Raw genomic sequence first — 19,461 nt, forward strand, 5'->3', positions numbered from 1 at the left:
CGTCCCAGCACTTTGTCGTCACGCACACGTCAGTCTGTGTCTCTCACTCCAGTGGAGGCCGCGGGCACAAGGCACGGCTCACTCCTTCACTGCTCTACCTCTGGTTCTCCGTAACATAGCCTTGCACATGGTAGATGTTCAACAGTTATTGAATGGTTGACAATATATTTGATGTCCACAATGTACACTGTGGCCTTTATACTACATGGCTTTCTGGGTTGGTTTTTTTGTTTGTTGTTTTTGCTGGTCCTGGGGCTTGAACTCCAGGCCTGAGCACTGCCCCTGAGCCCTTTGCTTCACTTCCAGTTAACTGGTGGCTAATGGGGGATAGGAGTCTCATGGACTTTCCTGGCTGGGCTAGCTTGGAACCATGATCCTCAGATCTCTGCCTCCTGAATTGCTAGGATTATAAGCGTGAGCCTCTGGTGCCCAGCCACAGGGCATTTTAGACAGAAGTGCTTGTCAATGTCTCCTAGGAGCTGAGAGCAGTGTAGCGCTCCTGCAATCCAGCACCCAGAAGGATCTTGATTTGAGGTTGGGCTATGTAGTGAGACAAAACAAAACTCCTAGGGCCTGAGAGTTGAGGAAAGTGTGGGAATCTGCCTTAATGACTCATGATTTGGTAAAATGCAGCATCAGGCTTTTCTTTCATACGTTCTTATCTTTTAGTCCAAGACCTTATGTCATCCGGGCAACCCGTTTCCTGCTGTGGTTCTAAAAACCACACCGAAGGCACCATCTACCATGTCTGCACCCAGCAGCCCGCCGTGGTCTACAGAGACAGAGCTCCCCAGGCCGGCCGCCACGACACCTGCCACAGCCCCTCAGGCAGACATGGCTACAAGCCCAGGCGGGGACTCCCAGCAGGGTGTCAGCACGGCTCCCCCCCAGGGGTCACCTCACAACACATCCAGTCAGGTACATATGCAACACTGTGGCCCAACTGTGCAGCTTCTAGTCAGGGGCTGTGGCTCACACCTGTAATCCTAGTTACTGAGGAGACTGAGATCTGAGAATCTTGGTTCAAATCCAGCCTAGACCAACAAATCTGTGAGAATTTTATCTTCTATTACATAATAAAACAAAACAACCAGAAGCAGAGATGTGGCTCAAGTGATAGTGTCAGCCTTGAGCAAAACAGCCAAGCAAGAGCCCAAGGTCCTGAGTTCAAATCCCAGTGCTTGTGCACACAGACCCTGGAGAACCACTTGCAGCCTTCCTTCCTGTGGTGGTGATGTTTCAAGATTATAGTGAGAAAAGGCCTGTCCACCTTCCCATACCAGTGCAGGACAGATTCCTGCAGTCTCAGCAGAAGCCAGAACAAGACGAATCTGTTTCTGTGCTGTACAGCTTGTTCTTAGTTGTTGGTATGCAGTCCTTGAAGGACACAGTGTTCTGCCCACCTGTCCACCTTGTCAGCACCCACTGTCAGGTCTCACCTCGTCCCTCCCCAGCAAACCCAGGCGGAAAAAGCAAAGCAACTGACGAAAGTACTCTTATTTCCTACTTCCAAAAAGAAGTTTTTATCTAGTGATTTATACATGAAGTGGGTTTGAATATCCAAAGGTATCTATAAATCTAGAATGTCTTGTCACTCAAGGCCAGATCCATGTACTAGGGTAAAGTGCAGTTTTACTGCTAGCAACAATGAGTTAAGAAAATAAGATGCAAAAAGAGATACCACCCAGGTATGAGTATAGGGGCACACGCCTGTAATTCTAGCACTCAGGAGGCTGAAGCAGGAAGATTGTGAATTTGAGGCTAATCAGGATACATAGTGAGTTCCTGTCTCAAAGTATGTGTGTGCATGTGTGTGCATGCACGTGTGTGCACACGTGTGCACACGTGCATGTGTGTACATACACATTAGCTCTTATAGCAAGTGCCTAGGGATTAAATCTAACCAAAAATGTGCAAAACTTCTTTGGAGACAATTGGTGATCTTCAAGTCCAAGTTCACACTCTGCTGGCCCCGCCCCCACCCTGAGCCCATTGAATGGGGGACTAATGGTCTAAGACGTGTGGTCCAGGAGAGCGGAGACTGCAGCTCACCCCACCCCCTCAACTCTAGTGAAGATGATGTATCCAACCACGAACAGGAAGTCATTGTCATTTTTAACAAAATTCTTTCTTTCCAATAGGTTAGCAGTGAGCCAGCAAAGCATCTGAGCCCGACTCAGAGAGAGCTAAAGAAAGCCTGTGAGACCCTCCAGAACCTGCGAGACCTAGCTCCAAGCTTTCAGTCGCCAGCCCAGGTGAGCGGAGGACAGACAACTAGGCGGGGATACGGCAGGACAAAGGGGAAAATGGAAATCAGAATCTGGAGTTGCACCCTGTGCAGAATTTAGCATCATCGAACCATTTGCTGGAGACAGAAATTAAGGGTTTGCAAGGATGAAGATTGAGTAAAGCAATGAGTAGGTGCCATCTTAGAGTTATTGCCAAGGCCATGATACCAGAAAGCATGTCCTCAGCACGTGAGCTCCACTGCTTTCACGGATGCCTTCCTCTACCTTAGTTTTGCCTATTAGACATCCAATGGACTACTTACCACCCAGACACATTGGCTTGCTAGCATCCCAGAAAATACCATTGATGGTACCATATTCCCCACACAGATAATATGGAACCCTGTAATTTCCTTACCTGCCAAATGATAATACTGCCTTTTATAAAAATGCATTTGAACTGTGTGAGCAATACCAGACTGCTTATAAGAAGAGCACAAACATGTTTAAGCCAGTTGGCAGTAGTCCGGCCTGAATGTCTCTTCTCTGACATCCAGGTCCCTGTGGTCAACCTGCTCATTGACCTGACTGAGCAGATCCTGCGGATCCCCTCTCAGAACAGAGGCACTCGGGGTTCCGAAACCCCTGCAACTCTCTGCCACTTTCCACCCCTCAGTTTGATGAATGGTGAAGTGGAAAAGCTGCAGACACCCAAGCAGGACACCAACCAGGTATGGGTGGTACGTATAGGCATTCACAAATAGAGTTAGTTATTACCTGGCCTCTGCTCCAGCCTATCCAGGAAATACAGCTGGAGCTCACACCACAAGGACTGACTCAAAAGAAATGACTTTGCCAAGTTGTCTCTGGTCTCCCTCTCTACCCTACCAATGGGCACACACTACTTAGTGCCCAGTTAGTAATAACGGAAAAAACACTTAGAAAAGCACTGGCACATAATAAATTATATTTGCTATCCACATAAAAGATGTTCATCATGTCTTGGCATTGTGGTACACACCTTTAATCCAAGCACTTAGGAGACAATGGTAGGAAGATTCTTACATCAAGTTCCAAGCTATCCTTGAGCTATATAGGAAGTCCTATGCTAAGTCCTAAGTACATAGTGAGACCCTACCTTACCCACACATACACAGAGAGAAAGAGAGATGTTCATCATTGATATTTATAAGGAAAATAATATATATTTATATGTATATAAGACCTTATCTCAAAAAGAACAAGAAAAAGTAAAGAGAAAAATACTATTTCATGCCCCAAAAGATGGACAAGTATTGATGAGCTACAGAGAAATTGTCACCGTATATTAGAGGATTGTAAAACGTGGCCACTTTGGAAAAACAATTTGGCAGTTCTTCAAAAGATTAAAACTAGGGCTGGAAAGGTGGCTCAGTCTTAGAGTGCTTGCCTTGCATGCATGAGGCCCTGGCACCACATAAGCAGAAAAAGCTGGAAGTGGCGCTGTGGCTCAAGTGGTAGAGCACTAGCCTTAAGCTGAAGAGCTGAGGGACAGCACTCAGGCTCAGAGTTGAAGCCTCACAACCGACAAAAAAAAAAAAAAAAAAAGGTTAAAACTATAATCACCATGTAGTCTACCAATGCTGCTCCTTGGCACAAACATGCAAGAATTGAAAGCACATGTCCATATCCAGACGTGCCGGAGTCTGCTGGCAACGAAAGGGAATCCTGAATTAGGGGGCGAGGATGCGGAAAAATTAAGACATAAGACAAAGGATGGAGTCGGGAGGTCTGCGGCTCAAGACTGCAGCCCCATTTATTTTTAACTTTCCCTAATATATACTATTAGAAGTCAAGAGGTAACATAAGGTTACAATCGTGCAGAAAAACAAGGAAAATTTCAGTAAAAACAGAGTGCAGTAAAAACAGGACAAGGTCAACTGGTAGAAAGTAAAACAAACTCTGCAGACATAGCAAAGCAATCCCGGGCACCTGGTGTTTTTTAAGTAAGCCAGTTCCTTGTACATGCCTTCAAGTGAGCACCGGTGTCAAGATGACCTTTAAACTTTACTGTCGGCTCCCAACACATAAGTATACACCCAGGCTCATAGCACATTCTGCAAATAGTGAAAGAGCCAAAAGTAGAAGCAGCTCAGCTGCCCATGACCTGGGCGATGGATAAACAAACTGTGCTATATTCATACAATAGAATACTATTTAGCCACCAAAAAAAAAGAGTGAATTGATCATACAAGCTAGAGCATGGGTGAACATGCTTGAAAGCAGCCTGGCAAGTGAAACTAGCCAGATGGTCACAAAAGAAATTGTGATTCATTTGTATGAAATGCAAGACTTTGCTCCAGGTTTCTGGAGCAAAGCAGAAACAAGGCAGGACAAAGAGAAAACGGGTTCAATCTAGAGACTGTGCCCTGTGCAGAGTACAGACACAGTGCTCTGTAGACCAGTGGTTCCCTAGAAATGGGTCTGGAGGGAGAGAGACAACTACTAGTGGGTACCCCAGGGGTATTTTAGGAGGTGAATTCAAGCACTAGATTGTGGTGATAGTCAGGTAGCCCTGTGACATATTCTAAAATCACTGAATGAGAGAGAGAGAGAGATGAATTGTATGGGAATTTTGTTGTAATAATGCTTTACTTTTTATGAATCAATTATCAGCCATGCGGCTCCTACTGAAGGCTAGCATTCTAGCTCTTTGAGCCACAGCTCTGCCTCCCATTTTCTGGTGATTAATTGGAGATAAGAGTCTCAAGGACTTTCCTGCTCAGGCTGGCTTTGAATTGTGATCCTCAGGTCTCAACCTCCTGAGTAGCTAGGATTCTAAGTGTGAGCTACAAGTACCAGCAATGATGATTTAAGTATTTGTTTTTGGCCAGTCTTGGGGCTTGATCTCAGGGCTTGGGCACTGTCCTTGAGCCTCTTTGTGCTCAAGGCTAGTGCTCTACCACTTGAGCCACAGCTCCACTTCCGACTTTTTCTGAGTAACTTACAAGAGGTAAGATTCTAGCACCTGGCCTATTCATGAGCAGGTCCAAGGCAACTTAGACCCTGGCTTTCCTTGGCAGCAGCTCTTGGCAGACGCAGAGGAGGCTGGGTCTCCCAGCAGCTGAGAGCTTGCTGTGAGGGCTGAGGCCCGCTCCCTCAATCGGCCTTCCTTATATGCTGTGAATGTCCCTGCTCCCGCTCCCCCTTCCCTCCCCAGCACAAGCCCAGACCTCCTGCCTCCCCTCTGCACAGGTGGAAGATATGCTGGAGATGGCCTTGCTGGCCCTGGGCACAATCCAGGATGCGTTCCTGCGGCAGAACCCAGGCTGCCAGTCCTCGGTGACGCTCACCGCCGCCGCCGCGTCTGTGCTGCTGAGCAGGTGCGTAGAGGGGACCAATGACGATGTGGGGTGTTTGGGGTTTTTTGTTTTGTTTTGTTTTTACTTTTTTGTTCTTTTTTTTTCTTTTATCTGTTGAAATTAGGTCTCGAACTTGGTTCCCGATGCTTTGTTCATTGGCTGGTGGTCTACCAACTGAGCCATGCCTCCAATCCCATTTTTTACCTTTTTGACATATAAAATTTGATTTTTCAGCTAGGCACCAGTGGCTCATGCCTGTAATCGTAGCCACTCAGGAGGCTGAGATCTGAGGATCGAGGTTCAAAACCGGCCTGGGCAGGAAAGTCCATGAGACTCTTATCTCCAATAAGAGTCTCAGTGGCTCAAGTGGTAGAGCGCTGGCCTTGAGCTGAAGAGCTGAGGGACAGCGCCCAGACCCAGGGTTCAGACCCCATGACCCACAAAAAAAAATTGCCTTTTTCTTTTTTTTCATTAGTCAAAACATATCGACGTTGCCGCTGAGCTCGTACACGCTGGGCGGTCCAGCACCCATGAGCTTAGGTTTGCCATCCTCTTCAGCCTTGGAGGCGTTCTTGAATAAGTACCCAGGAGTGAAGGTGCAGGTGAGTGGAGACAGGGTCTGACGGCTGGGTGGGGCACAGGGGGAAATGTGAGCTGGCAGACCACACTGCCAGAGCGAAGAGTGTGTGCTTCTAATTTCCATTTCACACTGTCAGACAGAATCCTCTTTAAAAGACCCAGCATAAACACCAGGCATGGTGGTTCATGCCTGTAATCCCAGCACTCAGGCTTTGGCAAGAGGATCAGGAGTTTGCACTTCATAGCAAGAATCTTAGAAACCAAAAGAAGGGCTAGGAAGGTGGCTCAGTGGTAGAGTGCTTGCCTTGCATGCATGAGCCTCTGGGTTCGATTCCTCAGCACCACATAAACAGAAAAAGCTGGAACTAGTGCTGTGGCTCAAGTGAAAGAGCGCTAGCCTTGAGCTAAAGAGCTGAGGGACAGCGCCCAGGCCCAGAATTCAGGCTCCACAATGGACAAAAAAGAAAAGAAAAACTTTGAATAATAAGACTATGGACGTGTGGTAGGGCACTGTCTAGTAAAGGTGGGGCCCTGGATTCAACCTTCTGAACCTCAAAAACAAAAATAAAGTTTAAAAATGAGGATCTAGTGTTAAAACCAAACAGACATCTGAATCCAGGTACGTTTCCATGCCGTGATATGAAGCAATCTCAGTTCTTTATAGGACGTTGTGAATATCTGAATACTTCAGGTGTCTCAGTGTAACAACCTAGTTGTACTAGTACATTGTATTGCTTTGTAGCACTTACCTACCACAAATACTGCTGTTGCTTTATCCTGAAGAGAATGCTTCATAATAATACAGAAACTTCTAGATCTTTTATTTATTGTGCTGGTCCTGGGTCTTGCACTCAGGGCCTGGGTGCTGTCCCAGAGCTTCATTTGCTCAAGGCTAGCACTCTACCACTTGAGCCACAACTCCACTCCTGGCTTTTTTTTGGGGGGTGGAGTTTAGTGGAGATAAAAGTCTCATGGGTGAGGAACTAGTGGCTCATTCCTGTAATCCTAGCTACTCAGGACGCCGAGATCTGAGGATCACAGTTTATAAGTCAGCCCAGGCAGGAAAGCCCCATGAAACTCTTCTCTCCAATTAAGCAACAAACAAACAGAAGTGGAGCTATGGCTCAAAATAGTACAGTGCTACCCTTGAGCAGAAAAGCTCAGGGACAGTGCCCAGGGCCTAAGTTAAAGCTCCATAACCAACTTAAAAAAAAAAAAGTCTCATGGACATTACTGCCCAGGATGACTTTGAACCTTGATCCTCAGAGCTCAGCCTCAGATCTCAACCTCTTGAGTAGCTAGCATTACAGGCATGCCACCGAAGCCCAACGCTCTAGATCTTTTTACAAATTGTTTCTGGTGGTCCCATGTAGAAGACTCATCTTTTATTGTTTTTCACAAATGTTCCAAAGGCAGAGCATTACTTCATTTCAGATATTACTAAGGAAACTACCTCATTAATTTATATCTGAATCCTGTCCTCATCTTTCAGCAGGTCATTTATCAATATTTTGGCAACTGAGAAAACAGGGCTTGCCTCTGTCTGCAGGTTACAGGATTGGCTTTCAATCCCTTCCAGACGTTTGATGGCAGGAACATCACAGGAAGCGTTGGAAGCGTGTTGTTAAGTTCTGGCCAGGAACAGCTCCAAGTCCACGACCTGATGGAAGACGTGGAGGTAGGAATTTCTTGAGCAGGAAACGAGAGGGAATGGAACAGCCTGGAGAACAGAATGGAACCTGTGGAAATTCCAACATTTTGTTCAATATCACAGAAACATTTGTGTACGTGTGTGTGCGCGCACGCGAGGGCCAGTCCTAGGGCTTGAATCAGCCTGGGCTCTGTCTCTGAGCTTTTGTGTTCCAGGGTAGTGCTCTACCACCTAAGCCACAACTCCACTTCTGGCTTTTTTGGTGGTTAATTGAAGTCTTACCGCCTTTCCTGCCTGGGTTGGCTTCAAAGCACAATCCTCAGATCTCAGCTTTTTGGGTAGTTCAGATTACAGGTGTGAGCTACCAGCGCCTAGCAGAAACTTTTACAAAGAGAAATACCTCACCCTTAGGAAGAGGGGTTTTAGAAGATGTGTTTTTTGATTCTCCCATAACCCCCAACAGTGTGTTCCCTACTAATTAATACTCAAAGAGGAAGGCCTGGAGCTGAGATCCCCACCTGCAGGATTAACAGTGTCTTTTCTAGATTGTGCTCTGGAGGAATGCCAACATAGACACCCGTGCCAGCAGCCTCAACGCCAGCACAGCCCGCTTCACAGCCAGTGTGAACATCACCTCTGTGGAGAGATCCCTGCTGGTGGCCATTGAGCCTGCAAGTCCTCTCTTCCTCACTCTCTACCTTGGCTTCCAATACCCGCCCAACCACACCTGCTTCCTCCTGACCACCACCCTGCCCAAGAGCACCACAGGGCAGAAAGGTAAACCCCATCACAGTCCCAAAACTTACTTTGAAAAACATTTTCCTTTTCCTTCCTTTCTTTTATTTGGAGATAATTGTAGATTTGCATGCGATGTTAATAGATGTACTTGTTACCCAATTTCCTCAAATGTGAACAGCTTGTCCAGCCATGGTACAAAATCACAACCAGGAAATGACCCGGATTTAAGGCTCAGACTTTGATCACTTTTCACGGGTCTTACAAACATTTGTTCTTGTATGAACTGACTTCTAATGTAACTTTTACCACATGTGTAAGTTCACATGAACAGGCCATCCCAGGCATTTTTGAAAATTGATGGACTGGGGCTGGGAAGGTGGCTCAGTGGTAGAGCGCTTGCCTTGCATGCATGAGGCCCTGGGTTCGATTCCTCAGCACCACATAAGCAAAAAGAAAAAAATCCAGAAGTGGTGCTGTGGCTCAAGTGGTAGAGCACTAGCCTTGTGCTGAAGAGCTGAGGGACAGCGCCCAGGCCAGAGTTCAGGCCCCACAACTGGACCCCCCCCCCAAAAAAAGAAAATTGATGGACTGCGGCGTGAAAGGAAGGTTGTAGATGAGATAAAGCAAGTTCTGTGTAATGTAACATGCAGAGCCAGGCACTGCAGCTCATGCCTATAATCCTAATTAGGCAGGAAGCTGAGTTCTGAAGATGTTGGTTCAAAGCCAGCCAGGGCAGAAAAGTCTGGAAAACTCTGATCTCCAATTAACCACCAAAAAGCCAGAAGTGAAGGTATGGTTCAAGTGGTAGAACACTAGCCTGGAGTGAAAAAAGCCAAATAATATCAGGAGACCCTAAATTCAAGCTCTAGAACAAGAACACACACAAATGCTGCTCTGAGCCCCCAGAATGTAGGTGTGTGCCTTTAATCCCAGTTTTGCAGGTGGCATGGATTGCATCACCATGTACCTGGGGCCTGCTGACACTAGGCAATAATAATACCTGAAGAATTACCAAAACATGAAGGACTGCAGGATTGCTCTGTTGTGGAGTGCTTGCCTAGCCAGCAGCAGACCTTGAGTCTAAACCCTAATATCACACACACTCACACACACTCTCTCTCTCTCTCACACACACACACACACACAGAGTGATATAATTTTTAAATGTAGTGTTGAAAGGCTTTAAGAACTACTCGTTTGCATTTTTAATTGTTGAGGAAAATCAGAATCAGAATGGACTTAGCTGACCTGGCTGGCTTAGATCCAATCTTCATATCTCAGCCTCCTGACAGCTAGAATTCCAGGTGTGAGGCCCTGTCTTGGGAAGAAAGGTTCTAGGGATATTTTTGTCTCACTTGTAACATACCCAAGCATCCCTGCTTGTCCTCAGATGAGGACTACACGTGGGTGCTGACTCCTGAGAGCCTGCAGTACAGGACCGGCACCTACTACATAACCGCCATATTGAATGAGACAGAGACTGCCTGGCAGACACCCATCCTGGTCTCGGTGGTAACTGCGGTCACCCAGTGTTATTTCTGGGACAAGAACAACAGGACTTGGAAAAGCAGTGGATGTCAAGTAAGGAGGACACATCCCTTCTACATAAGCTGCTGTTGCATGTGGCTGCTTAGTCGCTCCTTGGAGACAGCCCAGGAAGAGCAGGGATCAGCCTGGGAGAAGGAGGTTGATTATGTGGCCAGAGGGAGAATGTGTCTCTGGAGAAGGAGCAGACTTGTGTCTGTTTCGTCATTTCTTTCTCAGTATAGACCTGGGTAAATATAACAATTCAAAGCCAGGCACTGGTGGCTTATGCCTCTAATCCTAGGCTGAGATCTGAGAATCATGGTTCAAAGCCAGCTAGGACAGAAAAATCCATGAGACTCTTATGTGCAATTAACCACCAAAAGTTGGAAGTAGAGCTGTGGCTCAAAGTGGTAGAGTGTAGCCTTCAGTGGAAAAGCTCAGAAACAGCACTCAGGCCCCAAGTTAAAGCCTCACAAATGACAAAAGGAAAAAAAAACCACATAAAACCAAATGACAATTCATATACAGAAATCTGTATTTGAAGAGCTGGGTGTGGTGACGCGTGCGTGTAATCCCAGCTAATCAGAAGGCTGAGGCAGGAAGCTCACCCCTATCTAAGTTTCTGAGATAGATCTTGACCGTTGCATAATATTCTATTTGTCTCCTATGTATGTACCTATAGAGAGAGATTGTTTCCCCTTTTTTTGGTGTGTGTATGTGTGTGTTTGTACGCGTGCGTGCGGAGCACATCAGTAGCAAGGTTTCAACTTGGAGCCTTGCACTTTCCCTTGGCTTTTCACTCCTGGCTGATACTCATCACTTTAGCCGCATTTCCAGTCCTGTTTCTCTGTCTGTCTCTACCTCTGTCTGTCTCTCCCTCTCTGCCTCTCCCTGTCTCTCTCTCCTCTCTCTCTCCCTCTCTCCCCCCCCCATTTCTTCCTGGGCTGGCTTCAAACTGCGATCCTCAAATCTCAGTCTCCTGAGCAACTAGGATTACAAGCTACCATTTTCCCCATTTTTCTGCTCACAAACAATGCTGATAGAAACACTCTTGTGCACATATTTTGTGCACACATGCAAAGTTTCTCTAGAAGACATGTAGAACAGGACAGGCAGGGTTCAAAGTATTGCTCCTGCAGGGCCTGGGTACCAAGCCGGGCTTTGCCACCTCCCTTCCTTTGCTTCCGTTTTGTGCCCCTCCCTCTTCCGCTCATCCCTCATCCCATCCACCCACAGTGGTGCTCCCATGTGATTCCAGGTGGGGCCACAGAGCACGGTTGTGAAGACGCAGTGTCTCTGTGACCACCTGACCTTCTTCGGCAGCGACTTCTTCATTGTGCCCAGGACAGTGAAGGTTGAAGACACAGTCACACTGTTCCGTCACGTGTCAAACAACCCTGTGGGGGTGTCGCTGCTGGCCAGCCTTTTAGGGCTCTACATGTTCTTAGCAGTGTGGGCTTGGAGGAAGGACCGGCAGGATATGCAGAAGGTGAGCGCTCCTGGACCCCAGGCCTGTGTGTGCCAAGCTAGGCAAAGGCTCGTGTTCACCCAAAGAAGCAGTTAACATGGGGCTATCAATTCCACACAGATGCAGCTGGCAAGATGATAGGTGTTAGCAGAGAATTTGGGTTATTTTTCCTAACATAAGTAGTTTTAAATATCAGACCTCATAGCTGGGCATGGATGGCTCATAGCTGTGATCCTACTCACTCAGGAGGCTGAGATCTGAGGATTGTGTCCAGGCAGAAAAGACTCTCATCTCCAGCTAACTACCAAAAAAGCCAGAAGAATAGCTGTGGTTCAAGTGGTAGAGTGCTAGCCTCAAGCAAGGAAGCCCAGGAACAGCGCCCAGGCTCTTGAGTTCAAACCCCAGGACCAGCACACACACACACATACATCTTATTATAACTTGGAGTTTTTCTTTTTGTTTTTGTTTTTGTTTTTTCCTGCCAGTCCTCGGGCCAGGCACTGTCCCTAAACTTCTTTTTGTTCAAGGCTAGCACTCTACCACTTGAGCCACAGTACCACCTCTGGCTTTTTCTGTGTATGTGGTACTGAGGAATCAAATCCAGGGCTCCATGTATGCTAGGCAAACACTCTACCACTAAGCCACCTTTCCAGCCTGGAGTTTTTCTTACTATGAGTGAGGCTGGCCTTTTTGTTTTTGTTGTTTAGCCACTTGGAGTCAGGTACCAGTCTCATTCCTACAATCCTTGCTACTCAGGAATGCTGAGATGTAAGGATTGAGATTCAAAGCCAGTCCAGGCAGAAAAGTCCAAGAGACCCCTTTTCCAATTAATCAGAAAAATGTTGGGCTAGTGGCATGGCTCAAATGGTAGAGTATCAGCTGTGTCCAAAAAAACCCCAAGGGCATGAGGTTCTGAGTTCAAGCCATGTACACACACACGCATGTGCACATATACATATACCTACACATCTAGAGTTTCTTTCCTGTATGCAGGGTGCATTTGTAGCCCATAGCTGTATTTTGTATTGGGATGTCATTTTTTTGTGTGTTTATTGAAAAGTCTAGTCATTTATTTGGGACATTTTAAGTGACTATTCATACTTTATCTTTTTCTTTTTATTTAAAGTGGGTTAAAATTTTTTTGTTGTAAAGGCAATGTACAGAGAACTTACAGTTACATAAGTCGGGTAAAAAGTACATTTCTTTTTGGACAATGGCACCCTTTCTCTCACTCTCTCTAAATGGCCTTTTTTCTAGTTCAAGATTAGCTGATTTTATGGCTTCTTCATTTTATTTTTTGTTTGTTTTCTGATTTTTAGAATCTTTTTGGTTGGTTGTGGGGCTTGAACTCTGGGCCTGGGCGCTGTCCCTGAGCTCTTCAGCTCAAGGCTAGCACTCTACCACTTAAGCCACAGTGCCACTTCTAGCTTTATCTGTTTATGTGGTGTTGAGGTGTCCAACCCAGGGCCTCATGCATGTGAGGCAAGCACTCTACCACTGAGCCATCTTCCCAGTCCTGGCTTCTTCATTGTAGAAACTGCTAAAAAATGCTACTCAGAGCTGGGCGCCGGTGGCTCACACCTGTAATCCTACCTACTTTGGAGGCTGAGATCTGAGGGTCATGGTTCAAAGCCAGCCCAGGCAGGAAAGTCCGTGAGACTCTTATCTCCAATAAACCACTAGAAAACCAGAAGTGGCGCTGTGGCTCAAGTGGTAGTGTGCTAGCCTTGAGCTGAAGAGCTGAGGGACAGCGCCCAGGCCCAGAGTTCAAGTCCCATGACAAAAAAAAAAAAAAAAAAAAAAATGCTACTCAGATACTTTAAAAGAAAGATCTTCAACCTTTTGCTCTAAGTCTTTTATGTTCTCTTTTCCTCTGTTAAAATCTTTGAAGTTCATGCAGAACTTATGTTGATAGCAAGTGTGAGATATGAATTGTACTTTGTGAATGGTACTCTTCAGATGGCTTAGCTGATCTCTCACTAATTCATATTTTTCCAGACTTGAAAAATGTGTCATATGCTGAATCAGCATATGCAAAAACACGAAACTCCCGTGGGATGTTCTTGGACTTCTCTTTCATGTCTACTCTCTTTTCTTTCCTCCTTTTTTTTCATTTTTTATGGTCCGAGACGTGGACTCAAACTGGGTGCTGGACACCGTCCCCACCCCAGCCTTTCGTCTATCCGAAGACAGAAGGGTCTAACAGCGCTGGAGATGAGCCCCGGGGCCCCCACGCGTTCGGCGGGGTCTACCTGAGCTCCAGCGGGGGTCTACCTGAGCTCCAGCGGGGGTCTACCTGAGCTCCGGAGGGGGGCCTACCTGAGCTCCAGCGGGAACTACCTGAGCTCCGAAGGGGGGGTCTACCTGAGCTCCGGCTCCCGAGCGGGGTCTACCTGAGCTCCGGCTCCGAGCGGGGACTACCTGAGCTCCAGCTCCGGAATGGGGTCTACCTGAGCTCCGGCTCCGAGCGGGGTCTACCTGAGATCCGGTGCGGGGCCTACCTGAGCTCCGGCTCCCGAGCGGGGTCTACCTGAGCTCCGGCTCCCGAGCGGGGTCTACCTGAGCTCCGGCTCCAAGCGGGGTCTACCTGAGCTCTGGCGGGGTCTCCCTGAGCTCCGGCTCCCGAGCAGGGTCTACCTAAGCTCCGGCTCCCGAGTGGGGCCTACCTGAGCTCCGGCGGGGTCTACCTGAGCTCCGGCTCCCGAGTGGGGCCTACCTGAGCTCCGGCGGGGTCTACCTGAGCTCCGGCTCCCGAGCGGGGTCTACCTGAGCTCCGGCTCCAAGCGGGGTCTACCTGAGCTCTGGCGGGGTCTCCCTGAGCTCCGGCTCCCGAGCAGGGTCTACCTAAGCTCCGGCTCCCGAGTGGGGCCTACCTGAGCTCCGGCGGGGTCTACCTGAGCTCCGGCTCCCGAGTGGGGCCTACCTGAGCTCCGGCGGGGTCTACCTGAGCTCCGGCTCCGAGTGGGGTCTTCCTGAGCTCCGGCTCCGAGCGGGGCCTACCTGAGCTCCGGCGGGGCCTACCTGAGCTCCGGCGGGGCCTACCTGAGCTCCGGCGGGGTCTACCTGAGCTCTGGCTCCGAGCGGGGTCTACCTGAGCTCCAGCTCCCAGCGAGGCTCCGGGGCTCAGAAATTCCAGCCCAACTGGAAGCCCGCGCGCGGTGCCTGGCTGACCTGGGGGGTCGGGGCTGCGCCTGGGGGTCTTGAGCAGGCCCCGGGCTGCCGCTGTCGCGGGGACCCCGGAGTTGAGGGAGGCGGGAGGGTCTCCCGCCCCGGGTTCCGGGCCGGCCCCGGCTCCCTGGGTCGGGGTGCTGGCGGCTCCGCTGGCAGCGCGAGGCCCGCCCAGGCCACCAGCGTGTCCGCCCGCAGGTGAAGGTCACCGTCCTGGCCGACAACGAGCCCGGCTCCCGCTTCCACTACCTGGTGGAGGTCCGCACGGGGCTCCGCCCGAGGGCGGCCTGCACGGCCCAGGTAGGCGCCCATCGCCGCCATCGCGCGCCCGTCCCCGCGGGCAGCGGGCGGCCCAGCGGTCATGCTGGGGGGGGGGCTCCCCTCGGGCCACGCCCACCGAACCCTGTGCTGGGGGGCTCCCCTCGGGCCACGCCCACCCACGCCCATCTGCTCTCCCCGCGGAGGTGGTCGCCACCCTGTATGGATCGGAGGGACACAGCCGGCCCCGTCACCTCTGGGACCCCCAGACGACAGCCTTCGGCCGAGGGGCGCTGGACGTCTTCCTGCTCGGGACCGGGGCCCCCCTGGGGGAGCTGCACGCCCTTCGCCTGTGGCTCCACGGCTCCCCAAGACGGTGTTCCTGGTCAGTGCCAGCGGTCCACGTCCAGGACGGAGGAAGCTTAAAGATCCTGGCACACACCCCCACCCCCTACCTCCCCTCCCCCCCACTCCCGCCCAGGGCAGGAGAAGCTTGGTTGCCCTCCTGCCCTTCCTTCTCAGCAAGGAACAATCCACTTACCTGGACACTCACTGGAAGCACATTAGTTGTTGTTAATTTTGGCAGCACTGAGATTTGAGGTTTTGCTTGGCTCCTGCACTTGTCCAGGCTAGCCTTGGACTATGATCTATGATCCTCCTCCAACTGCCTTCCACATGGGTGGGACTAGAGGTATACCCTACCATACCTGTGGTTTTGTTTTTAAATAGGATCGCATTAACTTTTGGGTTGTTTTTTTTTTGTTTTGATTTGTTTTGCCTAGAACACTAGCTCTGCCTTCCAAGTAGGAGTATACAGGTGTATACTACTACATCCCACACCCTAGATTACTTCTTACTACACAGCAAGCAGTTCATGCCTGCGTTCCTGATGTGATCATCTTCACCATAGGTACATCAGCCAGGTGATCGTCAGTGACATGGCTACTAAGAAGAAATGGCACTTCTTGTGCGATTGCTGGTTGGCCACGGACCTGGGAGACTTCCAGTGCGACCGGGTTTTCACACCAGCCTCAAGGACAGAGCTCCTTTCCTTTAGGTATTGTTGAAAATCACACTTCTCCCCCCAGGGCTGGGATTTGAACAGAGACCTCCTGCTGGCTCAGCTTGCTTGCTCAGCTGGAAGTCTGCCACTTGAGCTACACCTCCAGCTCAGCTTTTTGCTGATTGTTTTCCATGTGGATGACTTTAAACTTGAGTCCTCCGCATCTAGGGTTATAGGCTTGAGCCATCAGTGCCTGTCTTTTTCTTTTTCTCCCTGGCAGTAGTAGGGGGTTTGACCTCAGGGCCTTGCAGCATCTACTGAGCTGCACCTCCAGCCCCAAGAAGCACTCTTCATAATGAATACTGATGTGTTTAGGAAAACATACCTAGCTACCTAGTATCTTTTCTTTTGATCAGTGTTTTGGTTCAATGATACTGAGTTCTTTGCTTTTCTCTCCTGGGAAACAACATGAGTAACTACAAATGTGCTTACATAAAATTGCCTAAAGGCAAAAAAGAGAAAAGGGAGGAAAAATCAAGTCTTTCAGAACCTGACTTTTCTTTAAAAACTAAATGTAATCTCTCTTCAATTGTCTGTTTTCTCCTCTTGTAGTTGGGTTTCCATAAAGCAAAACTAACAACTAGGGCACCAGTGCCTCATGTCTGTAATCCCAGCAACTTGAAAAGCCAACCCTGGCAGAAAAGTTCACAAGACCCCTGCTCAATCCTAGTTATGTGAGAGGTCAAGATTGGCAGGATAGAAGAGTTCTGATGTGCTCATTCGGTGGGATTCATTTTCTCCAATATTTTCCTGGTTCCATCAATCTTCCTCTTCAGTGTGTGGGATTCCTTTGAGTATCACTGTAGCGCTGGTTTCATTTTTGTCATGCATAGTTTTTATCCCTCTGTTACAGATGATAGTTTTGCTGGGTAGATAAATCTATATAGTCAGCTGTTTACTTCCAGCTCTTCAAATACATTATTCCATTCCTTTTTGCTTGTAAAGTTCCAGTGAGACATCTGTTTATTCTGATGGACTTACCATCGCGGGTGACTTGACACTTCTCTTGCAGCTTTCAAGGTTCTTCTTTTTTCCTCATATGTAATGTTTTAACTATGGTATGCCTTGGGCCAGACCTTTTCTGTCTGGCCAGCAGTTGTGGCACAGGTGAGCCCTGGGTGTCATGTGAGCCCCAGGCCCTGTGCTAGAGGTCTCAGCAGCCATGTTAGGCATCAGTGGTGTCTCCAATCCTCCCTGTGGCTCTCAATTACAGCAGAAGGGGGGCTGAGCTACACAGCACCTCCTAGCAGCACACTGCAGACTGCAGACCCAGATAATCAGGCCTTCATTTATAATCTAATCTGAGACCTTTGATTAGATCATTTACACTCTTAACCTTCAGAGATATAGTGACAGTGTGTAGTAATTCCAGCCATTTTAATGGTTTTCTAGAGTCTGATCCTTCTCATTTGCTTATCTACTCATTCAGTGAAATATATTCTTTTCCATATTTTCATGGTTGCATACATCTATAAGAATCAACTTTTTCTTTCAGTATTGCAGTTTGGGCTCAGGTCTTTGTACACTTGCTATACAACTTGAGCCATACCTCTAGCCTTTTCGCTTTAGTTATTTTTTCAGTTTGGAGCTTGTAGTTTTGCCTAAAACAGTCTAGATCATGATCCTTTAACTTACAGGTCCCTTACAGCCATGATTACAGGCACACATCGCAGTTTTTTGCTGGTGTTGTTGATATAGGAATCTCACTTTTGTCCAGGTTGGCCTTGAACTATGATCTTCCTTATTTCCATCTCTGTAGTAGCTGGGATTACAGGTGTGTGCTACCACACCCAAGCATTTTCTATAGCACCGGTTGGTGGTCATCAATTCCTTTAGTTTTTGTTTATTGTAGAAGTTTTCTATTGTTTCTTCAATTATGCAAAATCTGCCTGCTGCTTTTCTCTGTGGCATTTTCTCCCTGCTTCTCTGCTGTCCTGTCTGTCTTCCATGATGCCCGATGTGTGCGTGCCCTCCCTGGAACATAGCCCATTCATGTCTTTCTGTTTCTTTTTATATATTATAGTTACATATATTTATATATTTATAGTCCCCCATAGGTGGAATAGGGAAGGCGATCCAAGTATGAATTTACCTGTTTCGAAGAGTAAAAGATATGTCAGAACTTTATTTTGTTTTGTTTTGTTTTTTGGGTCCAGTCGTGGGGCCTGAACTCTGAGCCTGGGCGCTGTCCCTCAGCTCTTCAGCTCAAGGCTAGCACTCTACCACTTGAGCCACAGCGCCACTTCCGGCTTTTTTTCTTTTTGCTTATGTGGTGCTGGGGAATCGAACCCAGGGCCTCAGGCATGCAAAGCAAGCGCTCTACCACTGAGCCACCTTCCCAGCCCTATGTCAGAACTTTAAAAAGCTAAAACAAGTTTTTAATTTTAAACTCTCTACAATATAAATTATGCCTGTTTTCAATCCTAAAATCCTAAAAGAACTAAGTAATAGGACCAGAAGCATGGCTCGGGTAGTTATGTGCTTGCCTAGCAAGCACAGAGCTCCGAGTTCAGGCCCAGTACTACCAAAGGAAAAAAAAAAAAAGTATTATCTAACAGCTTCTCCACAGAGGTATTGAACAGAGATGGAAGAGTAGACATGGTTTGTTACTGAACAGACTTCTCTTGGTCTCGTGTGTTTTCAAAATAACAAACCATGTCCCCCTTGTTTTAATTTCTCCTTTTAGACACCTGTTCTCCTCCACGATTGTGGAACGGTTCACCCAGGACCATCTGTGGCTCTCCGTCGCAACCCGACATCCCTGGAACCCATTTACAAGACTCCAGCGGCTCACCTGCTGCACGACGCTGCTCCTCTGCGACATGGTGATTAACGTCATGTTCTGGAGGATGGAAGGCCCCACGGCCAAGAGGGTCGAGCCAAGTACGGCTGTGTCTGTTGGGGTGTTGTCTGTAGTCTGTAACATTTCCACTATGGCCCCCACTCCTTCATTTCAAGGTAGAACTAGGACTGTAGCTGAGTGTGGTGGCAGCTGTCTGTAATCTTGGCCCTGGGGAGGCTCAGGCAGGATGATCAAGAGTGCACAAAGTCAGCCTGGGCCACATAGTGAGTGCCAGGCCAGCCTAGGCCATGGAGGGAGACGCTGTCTGTCTCAAAAAAAAAAAAAAAAATCAATGGATGCATGGATGGATGAGAGAGGAAAACAATCAATCAATCATGGTATGCATCTGCATTCTCCCCACTCTTCTGACCTGATTCTACCTCAACAAATCTCTCGCTGTCCTCATTCAGTCAAAACCAATGCAGTTAGCTGGGTGCTGGCAGCTCACACCTGTAATCCTGGCCACTCAGGAGGCTGAGATCTGAGGATTGTGGTTCAAAGCAGCGCAGGCAGGAAAGTCCATGAGACTCTTATCTCCAATAAAAATCACCAGAAAACCAGAAGTGGTGCTGTGACTCAAGTGGTAGAGCACTCAGAC

At 48.2% G+C, this 19,461-nt stretch overlaps 1 protein-coding gene across 1 annotated transcript in view; it reads left to right on the forward strand.

Moving 5' to 3' along the window:
• Positions 1 to 19,461, forward strand: part of Pkd1l3 (polycystin 1 like 3, transient receptor potential channel interacting) — a 52,812-nt gene that overhangs the window by 13,373 nt on the left and 19,978 nt on the right. Inside the window, exons 5-17 of the mRNA XM_070026181.1 lie at positions 670 to 918; positions 2,142 to 2,255; positions 2,786 to 2,968; positions 5,463 to 5,590; positions 6,045 to 6,171; positions 7,698 to 7,826; positions 8,345 to 8,576; positions 9,928 to 10,118; positions 11,323 to 11,553; positions 14,899 to 15,000; positions 15,165 to 15,343; positions 15,869 to 16,015; positions 18,708 to 18,904. Of these exons, the coding sequence (XP_069882282.1) occupies positions 670 to 918; positions 2,142 to 2,255; positions 2,786 to 2,968; positions 5,463 to 5,590; positions 6,045 to 6,171; positions 7,698 to 7,826; positions 8,345 to 8,576; positions 9,928 to 10,118; positions 11,323 to 11,553; positions 14,899 to 15,000; positions 15,165 to 15,343; positions 15,869 to 16,015; positions 18,708 to 18,904 (2,209 nt within the window). The remainder of the gene's footprint in view (positions 1 to 669; positions 919 to 2,141; positions 2,256 to 2,785; positions 2,969 to 5,462; positions 5,591 to 6,044; positions 6,172 to 7,697; positions 7,827 to 8,344; positions 8,577 to 9,927; positions 10,119 to 11,322; positions 11,554 to 14,898; positions 15,001 to 15,164; positions 15,344 to 15,868; positions 16,016 to 18,707; positions 18,905 to 19,461) is intronic.

The sequence above is a fragment of the Dipodomys merriami genome, unplaced genomic scaffold (assembly GCF_024711535.1).
Source record: "Dipodomys merriami isolate MVZ:Mamm:240054 unplaced genomic scaffold, mDipMer1.0.p SCAF_176, whole genome shotgun sequence".
In the NCBI taxonomy this organism is placed as follows: domain Eukaryota; kingdom Metazoa; phylum Chordata; class Mammalia; order Rodentia; family Heteromyidae; genus Dipodomys; species Dipodomys merriami.